Source organism: Haemaphysalis longicornis, unplaced genomic scaffold (genome assembly GCF_048455015.1).
Source record: "Haemaphysalis longicornis isolate Haplotype H1 unplaced genomic scaffold, Haemaphysalis longicornis Haplotype H1 scaffold_2, whole genome shotgun sequence".
NCBI lineage: Eukaryota > Metazoa > Arthropoda > Arachnida > Ixodida > Ixodidae > Haemaphysalis > Haemaphysalis longicornis.
The window spans coordinates 74,044,127-74,063,633 of record NW_027526295.1 but is presented as its reverse complement, the minus strand read 5'-3'; the positions used below and the strand labels follow the sequence as shown (position 1 = coordinate 74,063,633).

The 19,507-nt window shown below is 45.6% G+C and overlaps 1 protein-coding gene across 1 annotated transcript in view; it reads right to left on the bottom strand.

Annotated features, from left to right (window-relative positions):
• Window positions 1-744: 744 nt before the first annotated feature.
• The window catches only part of LOC144168073 (uncharacterized), a 60,260-nt gene continuing 41,497 nt past the window's right edge, over window positions 745-19,507 (bottom strand). The window contains exons 6-7 of the mRNA XM_077697156.1: window positions 6,521-6,652; window positions 745-936 (exon numbers count right to left, since the gene is read on the bottom strand). Coding sequence (XP_077553282.1) covers window positions 745-936; window positions 6,521-6,652 — 324 coding nt within the window. The remainder of the gene's footprint in view (window positions 937-6,520; window positions 6,653-19,507) is intronic.

The window sequence follows — 19,507 nt, the reverse complement described above, 5'->3', positions numbered from 1 at the left end:
CTGCATTCATAACTAAATGAGCGCGGGGACTGCCGGTTAAGTACATACATTATGCCTCAAATGTACCTGCAGTGTTCTTTGCGCTAAGTAATGTGGACATGTATGAACAGTGCCAGCGGTTCCAAGAGTTTTGAACGGTTCTGCCTATCTAGACTTCTCGTTCAAATATCCTCTTAAGCTTTGGCCGGAAGGCTGAATAGAGCGACAAGTGGGCATCTTTTCGATGCCTGAGTTTAGGTGCGTGACGCCGCGTGACACCGTGACCCCGGACGAACTACGACGACAAGCGGAGCCTGTAAAGTGCTGCGCACTTTAAATTCTGGGCGACGCGGCGCTGGCTGTCAGGCTCAACCGGGGCGTGATTGCCGGCGACCTGCCGCACCAACTCAGCGTTGCTGGCGAGCAGCGCCCGTGGGCATCGCTTGCTCTGCTCTGCAGAGCTTCTTTGAGACGGGGCGCATCAGGCGCGAGTGGGAAATGGTGCGCTGCACTATCGGCGCCGCTTCTATGCCGAAGCGGCAGAGACAGTGCAGCTCTCCACTTTGAGAACAAATTGCGTCCGCTAGGCTTAGGTATGTGCGCTGTTTATTCTCCGCGACGATTTTTTTTTCGTACCGCCAATATGACTAAGTGAACCAGTTTTTGCGGTCTACGTGCACTCCTTTACCAGCCATTTGTAAAGACGAACATGAAAACGAATTCGTTTGAGTCGCACAAACAATTCAAGGACATTCATGCTTGCAATTACAGAATATTTTTTATTTGTTCTTTTGTTCTCTCGGTGAAACCAAAAGGCGTCGCATCGCAGTCTTCAAACTTATCACTGAAACTGTTATAGATTTTTGCTTTTGCAGAGATGTCGAGGTTGTATCGCTCGATGATAACAGTGATTGGCGCAACCCCGGCCATCTTCAGCTGCTGAACCATCAATTTGGCCTGCGTCGAAAGAGAACAGAGAAAGTGGTCGGTGTAGAGATAGGACAAGTACACCGAAAAGTTGATAAGCAAAAGTGCGACCCACCGAGTACGTGCTTTAACAGCAGCGGCTTCAGTGTGCATGATTTGGCGCGTTCGGTGTGCGCAGAACGGCAAATCGGCCGAGTAGCGCTCACGCGACTGACAGCAGATAGACAGAAGTGTTCTTTTACGTAAAGCAAACCTGCTGTATACCAAGCAGGCGTACTGACAGTCCGGTGCTCTGCTAACGCTCCTGGACGACGGGGAAGTGTATTTGGACGAAAAGTGTCTTTCTGAATTTTGTCAGCTGAAGTGGGAAAGGAACGCGCAATGGTAATTGTGCAAATATCACGTCATAAAATGGTGAGGGCATGCTCTAAAAATACAACACCACCGGAGCAAATCAGCTATATGTATGAACAAAAAACAGGGGAGTCCTAAAAAAATCTTTTTAATGGACAATCCCAGCACGTCTCTGTTGTTTTGTACAGTCATGGACAATTCAAATACGAACTGCGGAGCGCATGCGCGAAGATACCGGTGCCGTCACCTGGCAGCGGCCGTGAAAAACGCACGGACATGCGCAGTTGAGATGTCGGGAGCGAGGCTGCGTGTCCCACTGCGATGTGTCACCCTCTGCACGCTCGCATCCTTGCCTTCTCGCCATGCCGCAAGAGCACTGAAAGAATTGTTAGCGGTGCGGCGCAAGATAGTATTTGCTGTCACAGTGTGCTCGGCTTACATGAGCGCCTGCTCGCCGTGTGTGCTGGCGTCACATTGCCGACATAGCTTTGCATGCGGGGTTCAGTAACTTGAGCAAGTAACGATGGATACCTGGGTCACTCCCAAACCAAGCTCAGTGCTGACCGCTCCGCAGATTTATACAAGCACTGAGGGGACTACCAAAAAGCAAACAAACTACAAAAGCAGGCCGCCGAAATTGTTGCGCAAGGGCAACTGGCCTATAGTATGGTTGGACCTGCCTATCTTCCTAATTTTTGTTAATATTAGAATTCTGCAAGTAATTTTCTCAGACCACACCATGCTTGCAGTTAATTTATATCATTGGAGATGAATTCTGGTGGTATACCTCCATTGTTTGCCACTAGCACCAACTCCGCGAAATTACTCAGCCATGACCCCGTTAAAGAAATGCGCATTCTTAGCGGCCAGTTAATTGTTGGATTCCGGAGCCACTGACCACGAACGCTAAACAATGCAGCGACATAAGAGGTTAGGCGGCATGCATTTATTTTGGCTCCATATCTGTGCGATTGGTTTCTTCAAGAAAGCATGATGAGCTCAACAGCATGGCTTATACGAGAGCGTGCACGCGTTTCCCATGGAAGCACTGGCAGCAGCTGCAAGCGAATACACGCCGCATTGCTCTACACGCGACCAACACCTTCAGCTGCAGCAGCGCTGGTACTTTCAGTGCTTGCAGCGCCCTTGCGGTGTGGCGACAAGGCAAGCATGCGAGCGTGGAGAGGGTGACATATCGCAGTGGGACACGCAGGCTTGCACCCGACACCGTGCGTTTTCCATGTCCGCTGCCAGGTGACGGCGCCGGTATCTCCGGCCGTGCGCTCCGCGGTTCGTATTTGAAGTGTCCATTACTGTACTTTCTTGTGTTGCAGGGATATTAGCATGAGGCGTGCTGAACAGAAAACCCATTGGTTTATGTTTTAATAAAACGAACAATAAAGAATGCCACCAGAGGCAGCAAAACTAAATAACGAAGTATAAAGAAAGCAACGTGAATCTGGTTTTTACTGATGTCGCAGAACAACTTCTGAAAGCAAATGCCCTCAGTAAATGGGCAGTTGATGGCATCGTCGGGAAAGTAGGGGATTCCGTTCTTGAATGAGATGTTTCTAGTGTTTTGCTGCTGTATGTTCCTCTGAGCATAAGCACATCCTCCTGGACTGCCTGCTTCCTTTGGGTACTTTAGAATACAGCCTCCACATTTCCTAGTTGTTTTGTGGCCGCAGCCGGCGCATGCTGCTCTGACAGACGAAGCCATCTAATACAGCAGTATTCTAAGATTGTTGTCAGAGACTGCACTCTCTGACGCAGAATTGGGTATGTCGTCTCACTCTGCAAAGGCTGCGGTATTGAGAGTTTGTTGAATCTCACTCACGCATCCTGACCACCTCTGGGAGCACGAAGAAATCATTAAGGTATGGAGGAACACAACCCAGCTAGTACAACTACGCATCCTAATTTCATATTTCCTAACGTCTTTGCTGAAACATGCCCACTAATAGTCACTGCCGTGATGCACACGCATTTGTCGTGATATTTTGATTGCGTTCAATGACAAATTTCTACTGCTCGACACATTTAGGCTAGCCTTTAGAAACTGTATCACCACTTGATGGTCCATCTGCGATGAATTCTCGAGCACAACTCAGTAATCTTTGGAATGGCGGCAACACAAGTTGTTCGTGCAAGAGACGGGTCCCTTGCTGGCTGGTGTTGCGTTGAACTTGAACATAAGAGAAAAGTTATCCGCCCATTTACGTGCGGTTTACGCCTCGCGGGAAACGCTTTTAATTTCATCCCAACTCGTGCTTTCAAATACAGTACTCCCAAGAAGCAAAAAATATAAAAACAGGCTTCTTTGTCTACTTGTCCTAACGGGAGACATTACTGCGTTACGGATGCTACAGCCAGTATTGTTGAATACATCGTGTTAGCTCATATTTAAGTGCACGTGGACGACTTTGAAGCTGTTTTTTGACGCCTTTTGAAGCGTTAAATGGGGAATACCCGCGTGGAGACGCACCAATTACACTTCTTAGGCCCTAACTTGATCATTTCTAGTGGGGCACGTAAAAGAATGTGGCAGTCACAAAAGCTTGACAATTTCACTACCGTATCGGCGGAATTAGAAGTAGATGATATTTGGAGATGGCCCTCAAAAGCTCAATCCACAACATCTCTAATAGAACTTACGAATGATCTTTTTTCACTTACACATAGCAGGGAGTTTAATTACAAATTTCAACGTACAGGTTTATTATTACAATCATCACAACGTAAAAAATTGACCACGTATCTCCTCCTGTCGTCGCAAATGTCGACTGTCGACGTTTGCCAAGTAAATGTCTCCCTTCGCTTTCCCGCTCACCACTCATGCTGTTTCTCTCCCGTCGCTCTCCTCCCCCTGTAAACACGCCAGAGGTTTGCTCAAGTCCATTGAAATTTAGCGTGTTCCACTGCTCCAGGCCGGGTGCCTCGATCCCAGCCCTGCCACACGGCAGAGACGCGCTTGAATCGAGGCGCCCTTCTTCAACGTTTATAGAACCACGTTGCCTTCCTCTATGTGAGTTCCAAGCGGAACGTGGAACCTACCTAGTGGAACCTTTCGTAACTGTTGGTGTTTGATTTCTTAAAATACCGCCAGAAGATATAGTGGCGCGGGCAACAGCGACGTCAAAATGAATTTTTTTCTACAGTGGATGTCGTATTTTATTTGCTATAGCAAAAATCAAGCATTCATGAATTATTTTTATAAGTACACTGCAACTATCACTTTGTATTGATTTTCTGATTCATATTTACGTATTTTTTTGTTCTTGCTCAAGAATGTTGACAAGTATGAACATTACCACCGGACTTTGGCGTTTGGATTGGGCTGTTGGGTATACACACCTATTGTGCAGCGTCTGTTTCACTTCGGACGGCTGGCTGATTCGAGGGAATGACAGACAGACTACAAGTGTTCCGTTCAGGTAGCCTAGGAAAGACTATAATCTTTAAAATGCGGTCTTAGCCCAAGAAGCAGCACTAAAATTATAGAAGGCGTTCAATACTTTATGACGGCCGTCTTAAAACTGCTGTGAACATGGCCCGAAGTCTTCATAACAGTAGCTTCAGACTGCGAGCGTCTGCATCCGACTGCACGCTGTCCGAGTTAAGTTAAATTTCTTCCGCCATTTTATGCTAAAATTTTGATTTTTTGTCGATTAGATTTGGATTAGTCGGTTGCATGGCACAAAGTAAATTTCATACGAAAAAAGTTAAAAAATCAGATCCACATTGTAGGTATCGCAATCGCAATGGCAACAAAACATGAAATAAAAGCGTAGTCACGTTTAATATCTTGTAGTATACCAACAATTTTGACAAATGATTTCAACGGAGCATAAGAGGCTCATGCTTACTTGGCTTTTCTGGGTTGCCTTGAAATACATTGCAGGTCAGCCCTTCTCTTATTGACTTGAACGAACGATGAGGCACTTCGATCTACGCAACGCAGCGCTAAATATTTTTGGACCAATGCGCTTCATCTACGTTCACATTAGCAACCACACCATTTTACGATATGTTGGGGATCACCACAGAATTTGTCAGCTCACGTGCTGCTGGTACGCCCAAAGATATTTCCAAAACCTTCACAGATTACGTTTTATGTTCTGTTCTCAAGCCTTGTCTTTCAGGCGGAGTATGCTCCCCTAGTTACACAAGCCCGAAAATAACAGGCAACTAGAACAAGACTATTACAGTTTAACTATGATGAAAGTGTGCGAAACCATCAAACCGCGAGCAGCAGGTCACAATGCTGAGATGCAAAGGTTTCAGTCTCACCGTACGTTTGTCTTGTTTCATTTTATTCTTCAGTGGCAGGCTGTAGAGTCGATGGCTTATAGAGTTTCAAAGCTTTTCAGTTTTGTGCGTGTCATTGGGTGAACTTCTACTCAAGAAAATTTGCAAGCTCCAGGATTTCAAAAACAGACAGCATTCTTGCCTCAAGGTGGCGCTCTTTCATTTTCTGCAGACTGCACTAATACGCCAGTTTCAGCATTGAAGGCGGATGTGGTAGCAAATGTTTCAAAGTGTAGTGTTATACCCTGAAGGTAGAACTATGCCATTTACGAACAGCGGACGAGGGCTACGTAAATAATCTATACCTCATAGGGATCTATAACAGTTGCCAAAAAGTCGACCCTGCATTCTCGTTTTTCTACTTTAGAAAACCGGTCAAGCTGACCACTACACCCATACAGGAGCGTTACAACAGGCTCACAGTTCCCTCCGGTGGCGTGCTCAACCTTACAAGACAGAAGAGGAAAGCTTGACAACGAGGATGACTACTGAAACAACCAGATGAAAGTTTATTATTATTTTGACACTTTCAGCCAAATCGTATGCTAAATTAGAATGAAAGGGGGAAGTAAAACGTCACAGGTGTACTGATTTGCGTGTGTACAATATGAAGGTAGTCGCACACTTGGTGTTGTACAACGCGCGGACCGAAGGGAAAGAAATCGGGGATGCAAATGAATACTCTAACAGAAGCATCTTACACAGAAGGATCATTGAGAACTTTTGAGGGGAAAGTAATAGGAATAATAATGAATAGCAAAATGCTATGCCACTTAGCGGCAGTTATTGCTACCACTGAAGCGCCTTAAAAATCATGCACATTATGGCTGCCTAAATTTGTTCTGATTCGGCACACACTCTCGATTGTTTAAAAAACCCTTCAGCACCTTTCAAAAGATGCGATCTCAAATTGGGAAATTTCGGCCAAACAGGCGAACGCAGGGCAACTCACCTTTCTGGACAAGGTTGCTTCAACTTCAAAAAAGACATCGTCGGCGATTCCAGTGTCCTCTCCTTTGTAATCACGCCTTACCATGAGCGAATTAAAGTGACTTTGCACGTACGCCGGATGAAGTTCGCAAATCTGAAATGGAGAAGGATAAATGTCTCTATTCTGACACGTGAAGGAATTGTTACCTCTGCGTCACGTATTCGTGCGCCCCATAGGATACAGGCACAGCAAACCCGTTGCCCTGGCGATATAAGTTTATTCATTTAAATCCCTTCTAGATCGCCATCGCGGAAGAATCAGACGCTTGATTCACAGAGCTGTTGAGTCCCAAAAAATGGGCGAGAAAGAAAATACAGGCGACAGCAAATCAGCGAACTCGAAGCTGAGAATAGCGCTGAAAAATATCTGTCCATGAGCAGAAAAGTTCAGCGCATTGTCTCTGAGGCGGCAACTTTCTAAGATACGTGGTAGCGGAACACTTTGCAACTAAAAATTGCGGACACGCAAGCAATTCCTGTGGGCACAATCAATCAATCAATCAATCAATCAATCAATCAATCAATCAATCAATCAATCAATCAATCAATCAATCAATCAATCAATCAATCAATCAATCAATCAATCAATCAATCAATCAATACAGTGATTTTAGCTTTCAGCATAAGTACAAAATATTTGCAAACGGTGCTTCAACCGGCAGCCAAAAACTAGCTGCGGGTCCACCATGGGAAATGCTTTGTTGCAAGCAGTCCTGCTTGCAATCACAGTACTAATCACAGTACTAAACATACTGTAGTATAGCCAAGTGAGACGGATAGGAATTACAGATACGGGAAGTTAAAATCGAAGAGTGGATCGGTCGCCCGAGGTCGATGATCGAAGACGATGATCGATGAAATGATGACTCGCTGGCTCGTTGGCAGACGGCACATAGCCGACGATGGTCTACTCCAAGTGAACTCAAAATGTACAATACGTACACTTTATTTACATTACGTATTTAAAACGTTCACGGCTCATGATCGCATACAAGAGGTCGGGCAAGGCCCGCGTGGAGCGGGGCTCGCCGCTCCTCTCCTGTCTGTCCTTTCCTCTCTCTGTTCCATCCTCAAAAGACTAAATTCCTCGGTTTTGCCACTAAAACCCCGCCCACAAACGGGACGTCACAACTTGAGAGTGAGGATGGCTCATTCATTACCCCACACTAGGCCACTGATTGGCCACCGTGACAAACAAAGCTAGGTGAGTTCAAAATAGTCACGGGACCACCTGTCTCACTCTCACACAGAAACCCAAAGGTATTCTGCAAGACACAAATATAACAGAAATAAAACCCAACCACTAAAAGCATACCTAACGACAGGAAAAGCAGACCTAACCACGCACGCCTGTGTTTACGGCCCGCGCCGCCAAAATTTCTTTCCTTTGTAGACACGTGGAGCGCCTAACAAAGCCTGGTCGCCTATACCTATTGACGCATCCCAGCCGCCCAGACGTGTGAAGAATGGCAACTTCGCCCAGTAACTTTGAGCAGTGCAACTATCATAGACTGAACGTCTGCGACCAAGGTTTGACCCCTTGACCGACCTTCAGCTCCCGTCCGGTTCGGGGATTCTCGTGGCGGTAATCGCGGTAGTTAAAATATCAACGGTCCCCCTCCGCCAGCTTCTCAGACGAACGCAAAGAAATCCTCCACTGGAAAGCTGACATCGCTTTCGGCTATTATGGAGTGGCCGACGCGTTTGCATGCGTCGTCTCCGGGCCCGCTCGTCGGGTGGACACAAAAGCGCGGCGAACAACAAAGAAGCCTCCGCGGTTTCTCCTTACGCCTCTCGCGCCCAACTCAGCTCGGCTGGCGGGGAAACAAACACAATACAGGTAAAAAAGCTAACCCCAGCGGAATATATCTAGTTGCTGGGCGGTTTTAATTACTGAGGGACCCGAACTTAACACCTACCAAACAAGAATGTTGTCCGTACAACATAAACTCTGGCAGTGGGTTATAAAACCCCACCATAGAACAAGCCAGAACAACTCGTTGCAATCGCTACATAATGCGCAGCATGCAACACTCCCAGACGTACTGTAGCCTAAACGCTAAGCAGGAACAAAACTTAACTTCTTAATTGTCCAAAAGGACACTTGCAACAAAGAAACGCAAATACAACACCAAACTCCTCATTATGCTCACGAAAGCAGGTGTGCCTTCCGCAAACTCACACTATACGAAAACGCTCAACCACACGGAATGTAAACTTCAAACTGTCACAGAGGGCACTCATTACCAAAAAAACCATCAAGAAACTACCCCTAGCCTCCAAAAAGGCGACAGCTTTAAACAACTTGACACACAAAAGCGACCTCGCTTTATACCGGGCACACGGGAAAAACACTGCCCTTGACCATCAAAAGCTACCAACCGCACGAAGGGTGTAAACACAGAAAAATACCACTCAAGTAATATTACAAACCGCAACACAGCTAGCTACAAACACCTAGTTACTCTTACCAGAGAAATAGACAGTCAAAGACTCCAAAAAGAAAGAAATGCGGCTACTTCTACAATACCAAATTGTTTAAGTAAGGTGGCATCGCCTCTTCACGCACTCGCAGGTGAATGTTCTTTCAGAATGCGTAGCAAAGATTGTTCACAGCTGCTGCGGTTCTCTTGCTGTGCTCTTGCAGCGTACTCAAAGTTCACTTCGCTGCCCGGCCCAAGCACTCAGGGAACTGTCTCACGCACAAACACCGCACATGCTCCCCTCTCTCCTCCACCTGTACACGAGCGCCACGTACTGTCCGAATGAGCTTAACACAACCCAAATGGGGCGTCCATCCTAATGGTGACGGTTTAAGCCGGGTGAGTGACAAGGGAGAGGTAGGCATTTGAAAGCTGTGGCGCACTATACCCTGAAAAGCCGAAGCTCACAGCTCAGGAGACCCCGGACCGCCAAGTATTCCCGCCTAGCGGGAACTGGCCGTCGGTCCTGGCCAAGTCAAAGTGGGCCAGTCTATACCGGAAGGGCCACTTCACATTGCCATCACCGAACTTATCGCAGGCTTTCGTGCGTGCGTCTGCACGAAACACTGCTGCACATCTCATGCAACTAGGTGAATCCCTTTGGCGCACTCTCAACTTCGGCCTTTTGGCACTTGGCGGATCAGAAACGGGAAAACAAGAACCTCGCGACTCACCCAATTCTGCAACTGGCTCCCAGATACGCACGTACGCGCCTCATCCTGAACCACCTGCTCCTCAGCGCCGTCGCTTACTCGGTCGTCGGGCTCGCATGCGGCCGACCAGAACTCGAGAGAGTGCCATCCGCCAATACACTGTCAAACGATTCTGCACCCTCGCCCGTCGGGGCGCGTGGTTCGGGCTCAAGCCCGGCGATAGGCATTAAAAAACCGCCCCTCGGGGCGCCTATCTCTGGCTCGGGTTCAACAACATGCGCTGCGGGCTCGCCCTCAAAAACTGCGTCCCTCAGCTCGTGCTCGCGATCGCACGTACTGTCTAGTAATGCGCAGCCTGCCGCCAATACACACCCATTTGGAGCAGGCGCTTCTACACTGCCATCAACCTCGACGGGGCAAGAACTTGGCTCGTAAGCCACTAGTGCAGGAATTGCCGCACGGTTGGCTTTCCCCGCTTCCCTCACGAGCCGCTGATCTAAAGCCCGTGCCGCCTGAGCAACTTCCTCTCGAGCTCCTCTATCGCCGCAACGGTTGCAGCCATTCGCCGCTCAATCTCCTCAGGCTACAGGGCCCCCACCAATGTGAAAGTATCGCGCTAACTCGACACAGCAAAACTACCCCGAGTCATGCGTACCGCGACTCTTCTATAATAACATCGGACAGCAGTGGTCGCGCCAAGGAGAAGGGAAAAAGGGGACTCACTCAGCCGCCGCTGTCCGCACTCTTGTGGTCTGAATGACCAACGAGACGAAAGATAGAACGATACGAAAGGCCCAATTCGTCACGTGATCAGCGAGCCTGAATGTGTCCAACGAGAAGAAAGGTCTAATCTAGCCTGAATGTCCAACCAGACGAAAGATCCACCGAGCCTGAAGGTCCAATCGAGACTGAATGTCCAATGAGACGAAAAATCCAACGAGACGAAAGTTCCACTGAGTCTGAATGTCCATTCGAGCCTAAATGTCCAACGAGATGAAAGGTCCACTGAGATGAACGGTCCAACAATACTAACACCCCACTTTTTTATTCAAGACACGCATTCTTTTTTAAGATTAAGCCAATAGCGATAGGATCAAGTGGGTTGTGCCAAACGTTACACTATGTTAATCAAATGAGCGTTGTAACAGTGCAGGTAGTCGCCTGCAGGCCTCACTTTTGCGTCAATATAAAGCGTTGGATATGAACGTGCCTTACCGGATGGCTTCCGTCAACCTCCTCAAAATAGGTTCACCACAAAACAAAAAGAAAGTCTGATTTTGAGTAAGCAAATCTATAAGACTAATCTGTTTGTTCGCGGCACAGAGTACCATCCTATGAATAATGGCGTGTGAGAATGGCCCAGAACACACCAAATTTCGCCAAGTACTCTTAAGCTAGAAAGGCGAACTGCTGCTCAATTGATTTTTAGCGACGCATGAGCTATCTTCTCGAGTTAGCTGGAGCACTGCCTAACGATTGACTAGAAATAATGTGCACACAAAATCATCTCAACCGCTCTGAGAATAAATAATTGCATTCAAGCAGCATCGGCGGCTGGCGCTCTCTCTCTCCTGTTCGCTCCTTCGTTTCAAGTATAGTTTTCCAACCCCCAATTGTTGTCACTCCAGGTATAGTTGTCCATATCCCCAAATGTCACTCCATCCGAGAGCGATATCCGACAGCGGTATCCATTATGCCGATATCCATTATGAAAATATCAAATGTGTTAAAACAGGGATTTCGGAACAAACTATACTGCCAGTATTTTGCGGACACCCATGCATGGTGGAGGGCCACGGATCAATTGATGATACCTAATGATCTATAACGTGCGCTCAAAGGCAGATACACTGATAGTTTTGCGTCTCGTACGCTGTCCTGCGTAGTCACCAACCACGGGTTTGTGCTCAGTAGTGCAGTCAGTACCTTGCACGCTGAGCTGCCGCTGCGTAGTAAATTAAACATAAAGGGGAGACGGGCTTAGTAAATTAAGCGTATTGTGTGGATGTGCTCAATTAAGCACTGTGGTGCTCTTGAACCGAAGAGGCCGGGTATTTATCTATTACGTCACCGCTGTTGTCGTGTGGCGTAAAATTTTAATGTTTTTCAATTGTTCGCATTGTGTTTTGGTTAAAAAACGTCTTTCAGGGCTGGTATGGCGTTTACTGGGTGACCAAAGGCTGGATCCATCGAATTGTGCTGTTGAATTTGGCCTTCTTAACGCCTTTAAAAAAGAGGCAGGTAAAGATCTAAACAACAAAAAATGAAAGAGAATTTTGGACAGGCAGCAGGGATTTCATTGAAATGCCGAGTATGTATGCGCACAGGTTGCTATTTCCTCTTAGTGTTTCCACTTCGCGCACAATTTTCTACATGTTCCTTTGTTACGCTGGTTGACTGAACACAAGCTAAACGTATCTGCCGTTTGAAAATTCCGCTCTCCGATGCGTAAGTGTTAAATATGGCGAGTAAGCTTTAAGGACGATTTTTTCTATGTTCTAAAGCTCATGCTCTCGATTTTGCAGAAGTGTAAATAGATAGAATTACTGCAAAAAAGTATTTACCGGCATTAGTGCAACACATGCATTATGCACAATCAAGAGCACCAAATATAGTTTTACCCAAGGCTTGAAGAAGCTCTGAGCCTATAGGGTCAAAATATTTGCCTTTTCAGCTTCCTGCGTGGTAAGAAGTCTAAAGATGGAACAAATTCGAGACTAAATGGAAAATATCTGTTGTAGCTGTCCATTTTCTTTCCTTTTCCTAGCGTGTATTTTACAGGTTAATGCTGGTTATCGCATTTTTCAGTGAAATGTATTAGGTTAAGCTATAATGTAAATCTTTTGGAAACATAAACGCAGATTGTTGGTGCACACCATAAAGCATTTTTAGGCCCAAGGAAGCCTTAGAAAATATATCTTACGTGCTTTATATGTTTTGTTTAAATATTGTTTTAGAAGTTGTTCTCATACGAACACTCTATTTTACGGTGACTCAATAAAAAGTGGTTGGTTGAGAAATAAGATAGGCCCTAACACGTGCAATGAACCGAAATCAATGAGCCACATTACTGAGATACCACGAGTGCTCCTTTGTGAGAAAGGGAGTTATATCAAAACACTTGGCCCGATTTTACTTGTTAGTTTTGTTGCACACCCCATAATGTGGGGAACATTGTGCCAGGTTTTACTAGAAATCAGTGTCACGCAGAAGTTATGAATGTATGCGTTTGAACCAATCGCCAAAAATATTAATCCCGAAAAATACAACAAGAAAGAATTCAAAGAAGCGCAGCGCATGCACAAGATAAGCCTAAATTGCATCTATCTCTCTCTTCGGTCTTGCTCTTGTCTGATTTATATAATGCTTCATTGGACTCGCTGAATAATGACGCTTCTAGGTCAGTCTCGCAGTTCGACTTCCTTGTATTGCTTGCTGGAAAACTTTCATTTTTTGCGTATTGTTATATACTTAATATATTGTGGCTGCAAAAAGAACAGCTAGTAGACAGAGTAAGCCATCCAGAAAGCAATGAGCTGCTTTTCTGACGCGCCCTCAAAGCCTTCGGAACTCTAACAACGCATCCAAAATAGTGCGTGTCCGCATGGTAAGAACTTGGCCTTGCTCTTGTGACAGCGTGAAGCACAATAACATCATTTGTATAAGTGTACGCAATATTTAAACGACATACCAGAAGATAAGATATTGAAGTTGGATGTTTTATCTCGATAACTGATTAATATGTGAAATTCTGGATGACAAATGACACATAAAACTGACGCCTTGATGATACTGAAACTATACAACCCGCATCCGCATCGACCCCTTCTTACGGGCTGCGAGCAGTTGACGGACATTCGCGCGCGTACGCGTTGAGTGTCAGGCGATGGTTGTAGCACCCTCCTTTCTTAGATGGAAGAGCACGTGACTGTTTGCTTCTTTGCTAAGCGCTCACGTGTCTGCCATGCGCATGAAGCTCGGGAACAATATTTTTCCGTTGATATTATTGCACACCAAAAAAAAAACCAAGAAAAACCCTTATAGACTGCCCGGATGATAAAACAGGTCGTAATGAATAAACTGAAGTCCTATTTAGGCACTCTCAGCAACGTACTCGCGACCAAGCTTGCTTTCGTCAATAGCGTTGCAAGCAGACTCACATTATACGATGGCAATAAGAGGTGCCAGGCCTAGATTTTACTTCAAATTATCGTGTAAAAGTTCTTGCACGTGAAAATGCAGAACGTCCCACAACCATGTTGCGGTAGAGGGCATTCAGGGTAACTTTAGAGTGCTCCGGACATTCATTTAATAGTAACAGCCTGAATGTCCAACGAGACGAAAGATCCACCGAGACGGAAGGTCCAATCGAGCCTGAATGTCCAACGATACGAAATATCCAACCAGACGAAAGATCACGCGCTTGTGGTCTGAATGTCCAACGGGACGAAAGGTCCAACGAGTCGAAAGGTACAATTCGTCACGTAATCGGTGAGACGAAAGGTCCAATCGAGCCTGAATGTTCAGCGAGACGAAAGTTCCAACGAGACGAACGGTCCACTGAGACTGTAGGTCCAATCGAGCCTGAATGTCCAACGTGATGAAAGGTCCACTGAGACGAAGGGTTCAGCAATACTGAGGCCCCACTGTTTTATTCAAAACACGCATGTTTTGTTATTAAGCCGATAGCGATAGGTTCAATTGCGTTGTGGCAAACGTTACACTACGTTAATAAATGAGCGTTTTGACAGTAGCGGTAGTCGTGTACAGGCCTCAAATTTGCGTCAATATAAAGCGTTGGACATGAACGTGCCGTAACGAATGGCTTTTGCCAACCTCCTAAAAATAATTCCACCACAAAACCAACAAGAAAGTATGATTGTGAGTACTGAAATCTAGGAGACTAATCTCTTTGTTCGCGGCACAGGGTACCATCGTATGATTAATGGGGTGTTAAGACTGTCCCAGAAGTCACAAAATTTCGCCAATTCGTCTTAAGCTGGAAAAACGAAGTACTGCTCAATTGATTTTTTTGGCAACGGATGGGCTATCTTGTTGAGTTAACTGGAGCACTCCCTAATGGTTGACTAGAACTAAGGCGCACACAAAATCATATGAAACGCTATGAGAATAAATAGTTGCATTCGAGCAGCATCGGCGGCTGGCGCTCTCTCTTGTTCGCTCCTCCGTTTCAAGTATAGTTGTCCATCCCTGAATAGTTGTACGCTACTCGATCCGAGAGCGATCCGAGAGCGATATCCGACAGCCGTATCTATTATCCCGATATCTATTATGAAAATATTAAACATGTGCTAAAACAGGGATTTCAGGACAAAATATACAGCCACTATTTTGCGGTCAGCCACGCATGGTGGACGGCTACTGATTAATTGATGACGCCTAATGATCTGTAACATGCGCTCAAATGTAGACACACTGATGCTTCTGCGTTTCCTACGTTGCAATGCGTAGTCACCAACCGAAAGTTTGTGCTCAGTAGCGCAGTCAGTACCTCGCACACTGAGCTGCCGTGCACTGCAGTAAATTAAACATAAAGGGGAGATGTGTTTGGTAAATTAAAAATATTGTGGGGATGTGCGCAACTAAGCGCTGTGGTGCTCTTGAACCGAAGAGGCCGGGTATTCATTCATTACGTCGCCGCTGTCATCGTGTGGCTTAAAATTTCAATGTTTTTCAATTGTTCGTAGTGCCGTTTGGGTAAAAAGACGGCTTTGAGTCTGGTAAAGAGATGAGTGGGTTGCGAAAGGCTGGCTCCGTCGAATTATACTGCTGCATTTGGCTTTCTTAATCCCTTTAAAAAGAGCCAGATAAAGACCTGAACACATAAAAATCAGAGAGAATTATGAAGACGTGGCAGCAGGGGTTTGACCGAAGTTCCGAGCATATATGTGCGCAGGTTACTATGCAATTCCCTTTTAGTGTTTCGACTGCGCGCAAAACTGTGCACTTGTTTCTTGTTACGCTGGTCGACTGAACACAAGCTATGTAAACTTACCGGCCTTTGGAAATTCCGCTATCTGATGTGTAAGTGGTACATTTGGCGATGAAGCTTTACAGGACGATTTTTCTATGTTGTAAAGCTCATACCTCTCGAGTACACAAAAGTGTAAATAGATAGAATTACTGCGAAAAAATTCTCGCATCTCCACGATGTGAATCATGACCAGTGGGCGAAGCACTAGGGATCTTTCTTAGCGTAAATCACCCGCGGCATTGTCCACTCGCCCATGTAAATGAGTGACAACGCGTGTGTACAGTATATTGTCACGAAGCCAAAGACGACGTAGTTGTCTTCAAGGAGACAACGTTTATTGGAGTGAACTTGTGCTCCCCTAACAACTGAAAGAATACCCAGGCGGCGAACCAGCAGTAAATAAAGTGACATGCGTAGGCGAGTGTCGGCGAGCGTCGGCGAGTCGAATAGCGGGGCGTCTGCTCTGCAGGCTTTTTATCTTTCGGCGTGCCTGGTTCTGCAACTCTCGATTTACATGCAGAATATTGTAGATAAAAGAAGATTATTCTAGGCTAGCGACGTTAGGGCGAAACAGTCTACTTATATGAATAAGATAGCCCGTGCGGCATAAAAAATAAAGAATGGAACACGCGCTTCGCTTGGGACACAGATAACAGAGCTGGGTGCGGCCGGGCAGTGCAAACATACAATAAATAAACAAACCCATACATGGTTCACGGCAATATATAATTCCGATCCAATCCAATCATATACAATTCAGTTTAATCCAATCCAATACAAATCAGATTCAATCCATTCCAATACTCCCCGTGCATGCGGAACACTGGGTACACGGATGCCAAGCCTCGGACAAAGCGAGGTCCAAGGTGCTTTTCCGGTAAAAAGTATTTACCGGCATTTGTGCAACACGTGAATTATGCACAATCAAGAGCACCAAATGTACTTTTACTGAAGGCTTGAAGAAACTCTGAGCCTATATGGTCAAAATATTGGCCTTTTCAGCTTCCTGCGTGGTATGAAGTCTAAAGAGGGAACAAATTCGAGACTAGAAGCAAAATATCTGTTCTCGCTGTCCATTTTCTTTCCTTTTTCTAGCGTGCATTTTACGGCACACGCTGGTAATCGCATGTGTTCAGTTAAATGTATTAGGTTAAGCTAGATGCCAAAAAGTTCGGGAAGGTAAACTGACAATTCCGTCTGGCGGTGTGGTAACGTATGATGCTCCTTGGCTACTGTTGCGTGAGTCAGATTTTCGATCCCTGCTAATGCTATGTTCATTTCTTTTTTTTTTGCGCTTTCATTTCACCAGTTCGTCCTTTGGGGAGTATCGGAAGTGACCAACCGGGTGGTGGGCTAATCGTCCGTCGGCTCACATTTAGTTCCAAAGGGTGTAATGATTGGGGCAAAATCAAGTAGTCCCCTAAAAACGAACTTATAGCCTTTTTTGCCTAAGTATGCATGCAGTATTTTAGGCCGACTATGCGGAAATAACGTTTTCAGGATGTTTAAATTTTGAGCGCATTTGGCCTTTGAGCCTACTCGGACTCGCCATCCCACAGGATGGATCAGGTTCCCATGCAGTACTCCAACTTCAACGCACCATGACCCAGCTAACCAAATTCATTCATCGCATCAAGCACAAAGTGGCAGGAGTGAAGGAACAAGACGCAATTCGACTTAAGCTTTTCTCATAAGGCACGTTATGTACAGAACACCTTACCTGTCTCTCAACACTGCAAAACGGCAAACATTCTATGCTTGTGTATGACGTTATGATGATGATATCATTCACTGCAGCTGAACAGGATATGCCTTTTTGTATGCTGTGAACGATCTCAGGACGCCGTGTCACAAGCAGAGACACACACGCGCAGAATAATACTAGAAGTAAAACGACAACAAAGCAACAAACGTGAACAAAGAATTGTAATTCTTATTTCGGAAAGTGGGGTAACCTGGCACAACTGACGACAGCTGACCTGAAACCAGATGTCTGGTATTGACAACAATGAAGCGCAGGAATACAGTATTATGATTTGTACTAGCTGCTATGCAATTATTTGTGGCCATCCTAAGCTATCGACAAAAGAGGTTTTCTGTTCGTCTGCTACGTCATTCGGCTCCTTGCTACCGTGAATCGTCATTCCTCGTTTCGTTTTACATAACCCGGGTGGCACCACCGATCCAAGATCAGCTCGCCCGTCCATAATGGCTGCTGTTTAGCCATAGTCGATAATCGATATTATGTATTTGCAGAATAAACAGGTATCTGCTGTCGTGGTTCCCAGTGCCAAACAAAATATACCACAAAATGCGACCTCCGCGTGAAGTTTGAGCACGAACGGAGCAGCGATACTCTCAGAAAAGTTTTAAAGTGTTCCATTTATCGATGTAACACCCTGTATGTCCTGGTGCTGAGTCTATGCTGCTGAGGGCATCGCCAAATTTATAGTGTTGCGGACAGATGAAGAAAGGGAATCGATGAAAAGAAGAAGGTTTTTGAAGAGTTTCCAGATTTGAAAACTGAACAATATCGTCATTCAAAGGCTTGAAGCTTGTATTTGGGCTTGCTCTGGTAACAGCATGAAGCACAGTAACGTCGTTTGTATAAGTGGGCACGAAATTTAAACGACATACCAGAAGGAAAGATATCCAAGTTGGATGTTTTATCTCAATAACTGAATAATATGTGAAATCGTGGATGACAAATGACACCTCAAACTGACGCCTTGATGAGGCCGAACTGAGAATATACAACCTTCATCCGCATCGACCGCTTCTTACGAGCTGCGAGCAGTTGACGCACACTCACGCGCGTACGCAGTGAGTGTCAGGCGATGGTCGTAGCATCCTGCTTTCTTGGATGGAAGAGCACGTGACTGTTTGCTTGTTTGCTAAGGGCCCACGTGTCTGTCATGCGCATGAAGCTGGGGAAAATTATTTGTTTCGCTGATATTAGTGCACAAACAAAAAACGAAAACAACAAAAAATATGACAAAAAACGTCCGAATGAAAAAACTGAAGTCTTATATACGCACTCTCAGCAACGTACTCGCAAGCTTGCTTGCGAGTACGTTGCAAGCTTGCTTGCGTCAATAGCGTTGCAGGTATACTCAAATTGTACGACGGAAATCAGAGGTTCCAGGCCTACATTTCCCTTAGAACGGGGAGCGAGTGGGCTGGTTGGTGCATGTTTAAAAATGTAAGAAACAACGCAAAGGACAGGACGTAGATTAGACGACAAACACGCGGCGCTGACTAACAACCAGGTTTTATTGCTTGCAGGCGGCTTATGTACACATCTACACAGCAATGGAAAGAGAAAAAAAGGAAATACAGATAGCAAGGGAGGAGGAAACTACACAAGTTATTGTCACATGGTCATCGATAAGTAAGGCCCAGTTATACATTTGAAAGATACGCGATTTCATTTTCATACAGAAGCACGGAAGGTTTGCTTACACATTTATCGCCCCTCTGACTAATGCAAAAGGCTTCAAAAATTTCACGTGTAAGTCGCCAGTGTAAGTGCCAACCAATGTTTGATGAGTGTCGTATTATTCGAAGATATGCAAATAAACGCACACGTGAAATTTTTGAAGCCTTTTGCATTAGTCAGAGGGGCGATAAATGTGTCAGCAAACTTTCCGTGCTTCTGTATGAAAATGAAATCGCGTATCTTTCAAATGTATAACTGGGCCTTACTTACCGATGACCATGCGACAATAACTTGTGTAGTTTCCTCCTCCCTTGCTATCTGTATTTCCTTTTTTCTCTTTCCATTGCTGTGTAGATGTGTATATAAGCCGCCTGCAAGC